The following is a 13808-nucleotide window of genomic DNA, read 5'->3' on the forward strand; positions in this document are numbered from 1 at the left end:
TATGTAAACTTCTGACCAACTGGGAATGTGATGAAAGAAATAAAAGCTGAAATAAATAATTATCTCTACTATTATTCTGACATTTCACATTCTTAAAATAAAGTGGTGATCCTAACTGACCTAAGACAGGGAATTTTTACTAGGATTACATTTCAGGAATTGTGAAAAACGGAGTTAAATTTTTTTGGGGCTAAGGTGTATGTAAACTTCCGACTTCAACTGCAGGTAGGTAGATAGCACTGTGTTAAGTATAGGTAGTTGTAATTCAACCCTGAGCTTGGGATCACATGATGGGAGGACAGAAACACACCTCCCTGAAGAATGATTGGATATTGAGCATGACACCCCCTGAATAATGATTGGATATTGAGGATGATTCCTCCCTGAACGGTAAAGGTTAAAAATACATCTCTTCAAACAATTCATGTGTTCTGTCCTCTGTGACACGTCACCGCTCTGAATGAACTCCGTAGACTTTGTCTGTTATCCTTCATAGATTTAGCTTGATGAGAGCTGTGACTTCACAGTATATATTTGCTTTATGAGGACACTTGAGTAGCTCATAGATATGTTTCATACAGGGACATAATGTAATGTAGCTGAGGACTTTGCAGCAAGGACTTTTCCAATTCATATTTAGAGTCAAAAAAAAAAAGTAACCTGAGTCGTAAAAATTTATTTTTTGTTGCCTTGAACATGCCCTTTCTTGGTATGCTTCTCGGTCTTACCGGGTGAAAGGTCATTGATATCCACTACAGACTTTTGGAGCTTAGAACTAAAGTACACACATGATGTGGCCTGACCATTCTTTCCATCAAAATCATTAGATCAAGAGACATACTGAGTGAACCTTTATAGTCAGGCTATAGATTAAGTCAGGTGTTAAAGTTCAGGTGGGGGAAAAAATGATGTATTTTATTTATTTATGTACTAAATTTCTTGTTTTCATGTAATTGTATTCATATACTGTACAGTACCTGTCGAAAGTTTGGACACACCTACTCATTCCAGGGTTATCCTTTATTTGTACTGTTTTCTACATTGTGGAATAATAGTGAAGACATCAAAACGATGAAATAACACATATGGAATCATATAGTAACCAAATAGTAACAGTGTTAAACAAATTAAAATATATTTTTTATTCTTCAAAGTAGCCACCCTTTGCCTTGATGACAGCTTTACACACTCTTGGCATTCTCTCAACCAGCTTCACCTGGAATGCTTTTCCAACCTATGCTGTGCACTTGTATGTAGCTCATTTATTTACATTCCAAATATACTATTGCATTCTTATACATCCCCCATTGTATACTAATTTGATCACTTAAATTGATTGTCTAGACTGGTCGGCATTGGTTTCTTGTGTGATCGCATCTAGTTTTAAAGGTAACTCAAAGTTTCTGTTTGCAGAGTAGATAGACATTGCTTAGCCAATCAGCTGTCTTCTAGTCTTTTCTTCTAAAATGGCTCAATGCAGGAAGTTATTCTGAAACCACAAAATACTGCTTCCTCTTTATAAACAGTTCTAAAGAGAGCCATAAAGAAAGTTGTTTCTGTTACAGCGTGTGACACTTTGACTGACGGCTCAACCCGTCCTTGTCTTTGTTTGGTAGGTCTAAACGTCTCCATACTGGTGGAATGGAGCGTCTTCCTCTGCTGCTACTGCTGTGCTTACATGCATTCTGGCCATGCTGCCAGCCACTGGAACAAGGTACACTTTTCTATCTACCAGATCTCAAAATCAACTTCACTACTGTATTACTGCGTGGTTGTTTCCTAATATCCAGTTAAATTCAGACTGTAATGTAATTATACCAAAGAGTGTCTTTGGTTCAAGCACATGACATGGTACGAAATAGAAAATAAGAATGAGATTTTGGTCTGCTGTGTATATGTGTCACCTGTCCTTTAGCATCTCTGCGGTTCGTTGGGCTAGGGGACTGGGGAGGCATTCCGTTATTCCCCTACTACACCCCTCACGAGCAGGCCATCGCTAAAGAGCTCTCCTGGACAGCACAAAGTCTGGGGCTGGACTTTGTCCTCAGTCTGGGAGATCATTTCTACTACAGCGGAGTGGAGGATGTAAATGACCACCGCTTCAAGGTCACTTCACACTACAGTTCGCAATACAGTCGCTCTGCAAAACTGTTCACACTGCAACACATAGGCTGCGTTTACACAGGCAGCCCAGGTCTGATCTGTTTGTTCAAAATATCAATTATTGGCAAAAAAAAATCTGAAATGTACTACCTGTGTAAACGTAGCCATAGACTTGGGTTGAGACGCCACACGACGACAAACATTATTGTGATGACAAACTCATCAACTGTTGTGACAACAGCTAGTAAACATATCTTACCACAGGCAGTTAGATTGTAACTTAACATCTCAACATATTTAACCTATCTGTCGTGTGTGGCATTGTGAAGAATGTGAACACGGAACACACGTACAACAGACATACTGAAGGACTTTGAAAATGGCAAGAGAGCAAACAAAATATCTAATGCTCCATTCTGTGTAACAGATTGTGAAATATACGTTGAGATAAGAAGTGTTGCGTCACAGTTGTTCCTTGTTTCTAGGCAACTAGCCAACTCTTTGAGAGAGAATGTGTTTTAAAAATTTTATAAAAATGTAACCTTTTATTAACTAAGCAAGTCAGTTAAGAACAAATTCTTATTTACAATAATGGCTTACCCCGGCCAAACCCTAACCCAGAAGACTCTGGGCCAATTGTGCGCCGCACTATGGGACTCCCTATCACGGCCGGTTGTGATACAGCCTGGAATCGAAACCATGGTCCGTAGCGACGCCTCTTGTTAGTTGAAGGACCCAGTGACGTAACACAAACTGGCAGATGGAGCGGTGTCCAGATCACCGTGTTCTTGTATAGTGAAGAGGACACTTTCTTTTCTCACTCCTAGAGCACGTGATTCTCCTTTTTTTCCCTCTGAAATAAAGTGAAGCATTACGTCCTCTTGTGGTAAAATATTGTACATCAACTATTTCTTCAGAGCATTCAGATTGTATTAGTGTTGGCAGCACACAGAATTTTATGCATTATAACTTGACAATTGATATGTTATATATCAGTTATATATCATATCGCTCTGGTTTTTCATCCTTCAGTCATTTTCCTGGGTTGGTAATGATCTCTTTTTTTTTTTCTCCTGCAAGTGTACCTTTGAGGATGTCTTCTCTCACCCCTCGCTGGTTGACGTCCCTTGGTACTTGGTGGCGGGGAACCATGACCACATTAACAACGTTTCCGCTCAGATCGCTTACTCGAGCAGATCGAAGAGATGGTGAGCGTCTTACTAAAGATCTTTTAACTGTGTGGTTTTAATCTTTTACGCCACGCATCCTGAAGAAAAAACAACATTCACATGCCAATTAGCAGATGCTTTCATTCAAATAGTGTATACATTTAGAGTATGTGATCCCTGTTGGGAATTCAACCCACAACCTTCTGTGTTGTTCTCTTCTCTTGTTACCTCAGGAGGTTCCCCGAGTTGTACTATGAGCTCCAGTTCAAAGTTCCCCAGAGTAACGTGTCGGTGACCGTCCTGATGGTTGACACAGTGGTGCTATGTGGGAACACCTATGGGGGGACCCAGCCCAAAGGAGAGGAAAACCTGGGGGCTTCTGCCAAGCAGTTAGACTGGATCAACTCCAGACTGGCAAACAGCAAGTACGTCCATATGGTCCAGTTTCCTGGAACCAGATTAAGCATAGTTTAAGCATAGATAGTCTAGGACTATGCTTAATCTGGGTTTGAGAAACTGGCCCTGAAAGACAAGAGGTCAAAACACAGCCTCTCATTAAGTATACACTGTTCAAGCACATCGGTGAAACAGCTGACAACTTGTTCTGTGAGTAAATAATGGCTTGGATGGATTAAATGTTTATAAAGGTGGAGAAAAATAAAAGTATTTGATCTCATAAATTGTCGTTTGAGCCTTGAGAAAAGATTTGGAAGATTTCGGACCATGAAGAGATCCCTGACTGACCACACCCCTCTTTTAGAGATCCCTGACTGACCACACCCCTCTTTTAGAGATCCCTGACTGACCACACCCCTCTTTTAGAGATCTCTGATGAACACACCCCTCTTTTAGAGATCCTGACTGGACCAACCGCCTCTTTTAGAGATCCCTGACTGACCTACACGCCCTCTTTTTTTTGAGAGCTCTGACTGACCACACCCCTCTTTTAGAGATCCTGACTGACCACACCCCTCTTTTAGAGATCCTGACCTGACCACACCCTCTTTTAGAGATCCCTGACTGGCGCAACCCCTCTTTTAAGAGATCCTGACTGACCCACACCCCTCTTTTAGAGATCCCTGACTGACACACCCCTCTTTAGAGATCCCTGACTGGCCACCCCTCTTTTAGAGATCCCTGACTGACACACCCCTCTTTTAGAGATCTGACTGACCAACCCACTCTTTAGAGATCCTGGACTGACCTACACCCCTCTTTTAGAGATCCCTGACTGACCACACCCCTCTTTTAGAGATCCTGATGACCCACACCCCTCTTTTAGAGATCTGACTTGACAACACCCTCTTTAGAGATCCCTGACTGGCCACAGTCCCTCTTGTTAGCAGATCCCTGACTGACCACACCCCTCTTTTAGAGATCCCTGACTGACCACACCCCTCTTTTAGAGATCCCTGACTGACCACACCCCTCTTTTAGACTCCTCCACTCTCATCACTATTTGAATCAAGAAATACCTTCACACTGCTACACACACATTCCTCAACTGTTACTGAATGTGGAATAGAAAACTCCTGTAACAGAGTTGGCTTGATGAACTCCACGCGCATGATGAGTAACCTTGCCTGAGACATGAAGCTTCCAGAAGATAATACCTTGTATAATGTCTTGTATCTGTCCTTCTCTCCCAGGTCAGAGTTCATTGTGGTGGCTGGTCACTATCCTGTGTGGTCCATTGGTCATCATGGCCCTACAAAGTGTCTTCTGGGTAGACTACGGCCTCTGCTGAAGAAGTATAATGTCACAGTCTACCTGAGTGGCCACGACCACAGCATACAGGTGGTTATCATACATGTTATGACCATACATACAATAACAAAGTGACAGTTTGAAGTGACAGTTTGAAGTGACAGTATGAAGTGACAGTTTGAAGTGACAGTATGAAGTGACAGTTTGAAGTGACAGTTTGAAGTGACAGTTTGAAGTGCTAGTCTGAATAGACAAATGTTCCCATTTTACAGTCACTTATTTGAACAACTGATGTTGACCTGACTCTCTATACTCTCACCAGTTTATCAGAGAGGATGATGGGAGTTCCTATGTGGTCAGCGGGAGCGGGAACTTTGTAGACACATCCGCCAAAAACATCGAGACCTTCCCGTCGTCATGGCAACGGTTCTCCAACGCTGTCAACCGTACGTCCGGAGGATTCGCTTACTTTGTAGTCACAGAGAACAGTATGACTATCAGCTACATTCAGACTGATGGGAAATGTGTTTACCAAACAGCATTGGCAAAACGCAAGGTCTGACACACACACACACACAGAGGCATCACCAGATAGTCAACAATGAGCTGTTGTAGGTCTAATTAATATGCTGTCTGTTTTTAACATCTTACACTCTGACATTGTTGTCCAAACAAGGCATAATATTGTATACTACCTTCATAAAGTACATTTCAGTTTCAGAACTGTAAGTCCTACAAACACATGCTTAGTACTGTTAGAAAGGTAGGAACTTATAAAGGCGTCAGAAACTGTGACTACAACAGAGCCTGAGGTACAGCAGGCCAAAACAACTGAAATTCATATTCGTATTAATTGTTTTCAGGGAGTGGGGGGGGGGTCCCCCAATTGTCCCCATGTTGGTGCATAAGAGACTTTAAAGTCAAGGTTTCAAATAAAATACCAATTACCAATCACCAATTACTGTTCTAAAAGGATAACACATTTTTTTATTATTAGATATTTTACCTAATGGTGGCCCTCTACACATTTGTGAATACTCATTGGAACACAGCCATTTTAAAAGCGCAGCTGTTTTGCAACTTGCCAAGCTAAAGTCTCTATCTATCCATTGATTTAAATGTATATATCCCGTCTGATACCCAGTTTGTCCACTAGATGGCAGTAAAGAGATCACATGACGTCTCTTGGCCACTTGGAAACCAGTTGCGTCTGGTTTGGGTAGTGAGTCACTGTACCAAAATGGTTGAACGTATTATCAAGCCTGACATCTTAAAATGAACCTAGCAATCAGGCCTTTAATGTTATATAGTTTATTTATTGAAGTAAATCACAGACAGGTGAGGAAACTTCAAATGTAAACGAGTGAGCTATTGGGCGGCAGGTAGTGGTTAGAGTGTAGAGGCGGCAGGTAGCCTAGTGGTTAGAGTATAAAGGCGGCAGTGTGCCAGTAACCGAAAGGTTGCTAGATCAAATCCCCAAACTGATAAGGTCAAAATCTGTCATTCTGCCCCTGAACAAGGCAGTTAATGCACTGTTCCCTGGTAGGCTGTCAATGTAAATAAGAATGTGTTCTTAACTGACTTGCCTAGTTAAATGAAGGTAAAAAAGTGAGCTATCTAAATGGAGCATACAAGGTCATTTGGAAGTAAATGCATTGTTTTACAATGACCATCAGGATGTACCCTTTTCCATGTAGTGGTAGTGTTTTACAATGACCATCAGGATGTACCCTTTTCCATGTAGTGGTAGTGGTAGTGTTTTACAATGACCATCAGGATGTACCCTTTTCCATGTAGTGGTAGTGGTAGTGTTTTACAATGACCATCAGGATGTACCCTTTCCAAGCAGTGGTAGTGGTAGTGTTTTACAATGACCATCAGGATGTACCCTTTTCCATGTAGTGGTAGTGTTTTACAATGACCATCAGGATGTACCCTTTCCAAGCAGTGGTAGTGGTAGTGTTTTACAATGACCATCAGGATGTACCCTTTTCCATGTAGTGGTAGTGGTAGTGTTTCACAATGACCATCAGGATGTACCCTTTCCAAGCATACTACATGTTTGCAATTTTGATGACTTGACCTACATTGCGTACTCTATGAATTTGACCATAGTGTATGATTTATGGCTTTTACTTTTAAGTATTTGCTTAAATGTTTGGTATAAATATATATTAAATCTCCAGACAATACTATTTACTGATCACTCAAACCTCTAAACCAGGGGTCCCCAACTGGCGGCACGCGGACCGAATTTGGCCTGCGGGTGTTTTTCTGAGCAAAAAAAACTAATAAAAAATATTTTTATTTTGTGGACATAATAGACTGTAAAAACACCAGGAAATCAGCTCCTAGTGATTTTAATTTAAGAAATCTTTTCCCAAGTATTCCCACGCATAATAGAGAGAAACGTGATCTGATACAAATGTAGGCAAGATTTGAAATGACTATCTGTTTGGGCTTCTTGTGGCCAATTTACAGTCTACAAGTGATTTGTAATTATGTTCCGGCCCCCCGACCATCCGCTCAAGAAAAAAATCAGCCCGCGGCTTAATCTAGTGGATGATCCCTGCTCTACAACATAAATATATCTTAAAATAACCAAATGAACAAATAGTACTTCCAGAATGACTACACATAATACATTAGGGATCTTCATAAAAAAAATTATATCCTACTAATCATCATTTCCCATATCATTTAGTTTTCAGCCGTCTCCTAAAAATCAAGATATATTTTCCCAAAGATCATATCAAGTTAAAAAACGATATAAAACACAATAAAATATGCTGGTAGTGTTATTGGTAGTGGTAGTGTTTCTGAAAGCTAATATTCACAGCAGTAGAAGTGCCACTCAACAAATAAAAAGGAAAATATTGCAGCACTGCACGGAAACAAAATACACACTACAGTATGTGTAACATATTCCCTCTGCGATTTCACAGAAGAAATGCTGACCTACAGCCTCCATTTCAAAGTCCAGTTTAGCTGTACATTGTGTTCCCAATTGTGTGTCGACGATACATTTTTTACACACTTCTTAGTGGCACTCCTTCTTTCCCACTTGTGTTGGCTTTCCTTGTGCGTCGGCAGCACACCACTGTGACTACGATAGCCACCACTATGATCGTAATGACGAGGAGGATGAACCCAGCGATCACACCGATTCCAAACTCTGGAGAGGAAACGGGATAGTGGACTGTTATTGGGCTGCATGATGATTCACACACACACACACACACACACACGAGCACACACACACGAGCGCACACACGCACACAGGAATTTTTACAGTGTTGCATTTCACATGAGTCTAAACATGAGTCAATAATATTTATTTCACCCTTTGCATCCCATACACATCGACCCACTATGACAAATGATAAGCACCTAAAACCCTCTTCTCCTCATTACTCACAGTGAGTAATTCTAGATTTGTAATTGTCACGCCCTGACCATAGAGAGCCATTGTTTCTCTATGGTGTAGTAGGTCAGGGCGTGACTGGGGGTGATCTAGTTAATTTACTTCTATGTGGTGTTCTAGTTTATTTTTCTATGTTGGTGATTTGTATGATTCCCAATTGGAGGCAGCTGGTGATCGTTGTCTCTAATTGGGGACCATATTTAAGTAGATGTTTTTCCCACCTGTGTTTGTGGGATATTACTTTGTGTTTTGTGCACGTGCACCACGTAGTCACGTTTCGTTGTTTCTTTATTTTGTCTTGATTTAAGTTTCACTTCAATAAATATGTAGAACCGAGATCAAGGCTGCACGTTGGTCCAAGTATGCTTCCAACGACGATCGTGACAGTAATACCAGGTCTTGGCATTTAGTTAAGTGTTCGATATTCTCAGTAGCACAGATGCATATCAACTCCCTTCATTATAATGTCCAACATGAATTATAGAATATATTAAAACAGGGCCAGATTTCCTTAATGAATGCAGTAACGTGCCACTTAACAGATAAAAAGCCACCTACAGTACAGTGACAGCACAGGAGGTTGGTGGAACCTTAATTGGGGAGGACGGGCTCGTCCAATGACTGGAGCGGTATAAGTGGAATGGTATCGTTCCATTCGCTCCGTTCCAGCCATTATTATGATCCGTCCTCCCCTCGCCAGCCACCTGTGAGTGACAGCATCCGTTATTATTAGCATGTGATCCCTGTGGAACTTGAACCGATAACCTTGGCATTGCTAATATCCTTACCTTCAAAGAAGGACTTATTGGCACCCGGTGAACACTGTGTTTGACTGAGCTCTCCCAGCTGTTTGTCTGTGCTGCGGGAGGGGATGTAGGCCTGGACTTTAAAGCAGTAGCTCACCCCAGGCTCTATATCCCTCCTGTCTAGCTCTATCTCACTGCTGGCAGACATCTTGGTTTTCTAGAGGGACGATTACATAAAGAAGGGCTTGTATTAGCTCTATCTCACTGCTGGCAGACATCTTGGTTTTCTAGAGGGACGATTACATAAAGAAGGGCTTGTATTATGTCTTCTTCTGTAGTTCAATTTCTATTACTTGTTCAATACTGTTGTAAAGTCATTAAAATAGTATATATTAATGACACACATGGAGAGATTTCCCATGCAATATAGTCAGAAGTTTCACGTTTGCCAAACTCATATCATCCACTGCATTTTATTTCATGATATTCCTTGACTTGCTCCTTTAAAGGAGCCTACACCATTGAGAAATGTCCTCTATCTCACTGGGTTCAGTCCCGGGCCCTAGAGTACTCTGAGGAACTGTAAATATTACTCTAGTGTAGGTCTGTCCTCCCTTTTGAGCTTACCTTGCCCGTGCTCGTTGCTTTCCCAAAGGTGACTTTGTACTGCAGCTCATCAGCGAAGACATCCCGCATGGTCTTTAGTTTGTTCTGCTCGTTGAACAGGGCTATGGGAGGGTCTTCTACATACAGGGTGATCTTCCTCTTATCTTTGCTCACCTCAATCTTGAACTCAGGTCTGCCTATAAGAGCTGGAAGGGAAATACCACGAGACGTTGACATGCTTCCTTGTCACACCTGGCGCCCACTTGGTGACACTAGCATGCTGTTGAACTATAAAATAAAGTATTTTCCCAGTGATTTATAGAAGAACCCTCTTTTCCCAGTGATTTTAAAGAAGAATCAACATTTTGGCACTGGCATGTGGGAAATATGTCACTGTATGACTGTAGTCAGATGGTTGTTACAGCTGGAGTACCTACTGTCTTGGTAAGGGGTGAACCCTTCCGAACTGGTGTGGGGGAACTCTGTGAGGTCAGAGTTCACTCTGTGTAGGGGTTCTGAGAGGACATCAGCTGAGTATGTGGCCTTCAGGTCAGTCAGAACGTTGGACAGGTCACACTCAGTCGACATGGTCCGAATACAGTGTTGGTTCCACTCTCTTATCTGACCAATACTTAAATAGATGTAATGGTAGGGTTATCATTATCTTCAAACATGTTTGTTTTGTTGCATTAGGTCATTCATTAGGTCTGAATTAGCATCTCAAATCAAATCAAGTTGTATTTGTCACATGCTTCGTAGACAACAGGTGTAAACTAACAGTTAAATACTTAGTTCAACACTAAGAAAAGTACAAAATTGCAATTTTTGAACTTGAGTTATAATCTTGAACTCATTGCACCACGTCACACACATTGTACTTCAATTAAACAGAGACTAGTATTCATTCTCCCTCCTACTGCCCTCCAACACATTGACCTGACTCTTCAAGGTCAGAGACTGAGTCTCCAACACATCGACCTGACTCTTCAAGGTCAGAGACTGAGTCTCCAACACATCAGCCTGACTCATCAGAGACTGAGTCTCCAACACATCAGCCTGACTCTTCAAGGTCCAGAGACTGAGTCACCAACACATCAGCCTGACTCTCAAGGTCAGAGACTGAGTCTCCAACACATCAGCCTGACTCATCAGAGACTGAGTCTCCAACACATCAGCTGACTCTTCAAGGTCAGAGACTGAGTCACCAACACATCAGCCTGACTCTTCAAGGTCAGAGACTGAGTCACCAACACATCAGCCTGACTCTTCAAGGTCAGAGACTGAGTCACCAACACATCAGCCTGACTCTTCAAGGTCAGAGACTGAGTCTCCACACATCAGCCTGACTCATCAGAGACTGAGTCTCCAACACATCAGCCTGACTCATCAGAGACTGAGTCTCCAACACATCAGCCTGACTCTTCAAGGTCCAGAGAACTAGAGTCTCCAAGACATCGACCTGACTCTTCAGAGACTGAGTCTGGGAAAGAACAGATTATGTGAGACCTCCCATGATCATGGGATTATAGGCACCGTCTTTTTTATACTTCATGGAGACATTTAATTTCATGAATAGTAGTAGGAAGTAATAAAAGCATTTAGTAATTACCTGATATGTAGGAAACTGAGCTTTTTCAATGTTTAGTTAATAATAATTGAAGTGGCGGATAAATACACTACTTGGCAATTTAATGGAATAATTGGAATTGTTGGTCTTCCTATGGTTTTTCTAAGTGAAAAACACTAATATCAGCATGTAAATGATTTACTTACACAGAATATTCAACAGTGTATGAATAGTTGAAAGGTTTAGGATCCCACATAAGTAGTGTTTTGAAGTTGATAGACAACCAGGAAACGTTCTGTGCCTTGGGATAGTTACCTACATGAAGAACAAGATCAGTTAACTACATGAAGAACAAGATCAGTTACCTACATGAAGAACAAGATCAGTTAACTACATGAAGAACAAGATCAGTTACCTACTGAAGAACAAGATCAGTTACCTACATGAAGAACAAGATCAGTTACCTACATGAGAACAAGATCAGTTACCTACATGCGAAACAAGATCAGTTACCTACATGAAGAACAAGATCAGTTACTACATGCAGAACAAGATCAGTTACCTACATGAAGAACAAGATCAGTTACCTACATGACAGAACAAGATCAGTTACCTACATGAAGAACAAGATCAGTTACCTACATGAAGAACAAGATCAGTTACCTACATGAAGAACAGATCAGTTACCTACATGCAGAACAAGATCAGTTACCTACTGAAGAACAAGATCAGTTAACCTACATGAAGAACAAGATCAGTTACCTACATGAAGAACAAGATCAGTTACCTACATGAAGAACAAGATCAGTTACCTACATGAAGAACAAGATCAGTTACCTACATGAAGAACAAGATCAGTTACCTACATGAAAAGAACAAGATCAGTTACCTACATGAAGAACAAGATCAGTTACCTACATGAAGAACAAGATCAGTTACCTACATGAAGAACAAGATCAGTTACCTACATGAAGAACAAGATCAGTTACCTACATGAAGAACAAGATCAGTTACCTACATGAAGAACAAGATCAGTTACCTACATGAAGAACAAGATCAGTTAACCTACATGAAGAACAAGAATCAGTTAACTACATGAAGAACAAGATCAGTTACCTACATGAAGAACAAGATCAGTTACCTACATGAAGAACAAGATCCGTTACCTACATGAAGAAACAAGATCAGTTACCTACATGAAGAACAAGATCAGTTACCTACATGAAGAACAAGATCAGTTACCTACATGAAGAAACAAGATCAGTTACCTACATGAAGAAAAGAATCAGTTACCTACATGAAGAACAAGATCAGTTACCTACATGAAGAAACAAGATCAGTTACCTACATGAAGAACAAGATCAGTTACCTACATGAAGAACAAGATCAGTTACCTACATGAAGAACAAGATCAGTTACCTACATGAAGAACAAGATCAGTTACCTACATGAAGAACAAGATCAGTTACCTACATGAAGAACAAGATCAGTTACCTACATGAAGAACAAGATCAGTTACCTACATGAAGAACAAGATCAGTTACTACATGAAGAACAAGATCAGTTACCTACATGAAGAACAAGATCAGTTACCTACATGAAGAACAAGATCAGTTACCTACATGAGAACAAGATCAGTTACCTACATGAAGAACAAGATCAGTTACCTACATGAAGAACAAGATCAGTTACCTACATGAAGAACAAGATCAGTTACTACATGAAGAACAAGATCAGTTACCTACATGAAAGAACAAGATCAGTTACCTACATGAAGAACAAGATCAGTTACCTACATGAAGAACAAGATCAGTTACCTACATGAAAAACAAGATCAGTTACCTACATGAAGAACAAGATCAGTTACCTACATGAAGAACAAGATCAGTTACCTACAGAAGAACAAGATCAGTTACCTACAGAAGAACAAGATCAGTTACCTACATGAAGAACAAGATCAGTTACCTACATGAAGAACAAGATCAGTTACCTACATGAAGAACAAGATCAGTTACCTACATGAAGAACAAGATCAGTTACCTACATGAAGAACAAGATCAGTTAACTACATGAAGAACAAGATCAGTTACCTACATGAAAGAACAAGATCAGTTACCTACATGAAGAACAAGATCAGTTACCTACATGAAGAACAAGATCAGTTACCTACATGAAGAACAAGATCAGTTAATACATGAAGAACAAGATCAGTTAACTACATGAAGAACAAGATCAGTTACCTACATGAAGAACAAGATCAGTTACCTACATGAAGAAGAAGATCAGTTAACTACATGAAGAACAAGATCAGTTACCTACATGAAGAACAAGATCAGTTACCTACATGAAGAAGAAGATCAGTTAACTACATGAAGAACAAGATCAGTTACCTACATGAAAGAACAAGATCAGTTACCTACATGAAGAAAAGATCAGTTACCTACATGAAGAACAAGAATCAGTTACCTAACATGAAGAACAAGATC

The 13808-nt window shown here is 40.6% G+C and overlaps 2 protein-coding genes across 2 annotated transcripts in view; one reads left to right on the forward strand and one right to left on the reverse strand.

Moving 5' to 3' along the window:
- Window positions 1–1541: 1541 nt before the first annotated feature.
- Window positions 1542–5937, forward strand: LOC112069737 (tartrate-resistant acid phosphatase type 5-like). Its single transcript, XM_024137106.2, has 6 exons — window positions 1542–1714; window positions 1916–2106; window positions 3184–3311; window positions 3506–3697; window positions 4922–5069; window positions 5302–5937. The coding sequence occupies exons 1-6, from the start codon at window positions 1642–1644 to the stop codon at window positions 5539–5541; spliced, it is 972 nt and encodes a 323-aa protein (XP_023992874.1). The 5' UTR covers window positions 1542–1641; the 3' UTR covers window positions 5542–5937.
- A 1864-nt stretch (window positions 5938–7801) lies between these two features.
- Window positions 7802–13808, reverse strand: part of LOC112069738 (tissue factor) — an 11247-nt gene continuing 5240 nt past the window's right edge. The window contains exons 2-6 of the mRNA XM_024137107.2: window positions 11529–11637; window positions 10193–10386; window positions 9777–9961; window positions 9192–9366; window positions 7802–8154 (exon numbers count right to left, since the gene is read on the reverse strand). Coding sequence (XP_023992875.1) covers window positions 8009–8154; window positions 9192–9366; window positions 9777–9961; window positions 10193–10386; window positions 11529–11637 — 809 coding nt within the window. The 3' untranslated portion in view covers window positions 7802–8008. The remainder of the gene's footprint in view (window positions 8155–9191; window positions 9367–9776; window positions 9962–10192; window positions 10387–11528; window positions 11638–13808) is intronic.

Source organism: Salvelinus sp. IW2-2015, unplaced genomic scaffold (assembly GCF_002910315.2).
Source record: "Salvelinus sp. IW2-2015 unplaced genomic scaffold, ASM291031v2 Un_scaffold1108, whole genome shotgun sequence".
Classification (NCBI taxonomy): Eukaryota; Metazoa; Chordata; class Actinopteri; order Salmoniformes; family Salmonidae; genus Salvelinus; species Salvelinus sp. IW2-2015.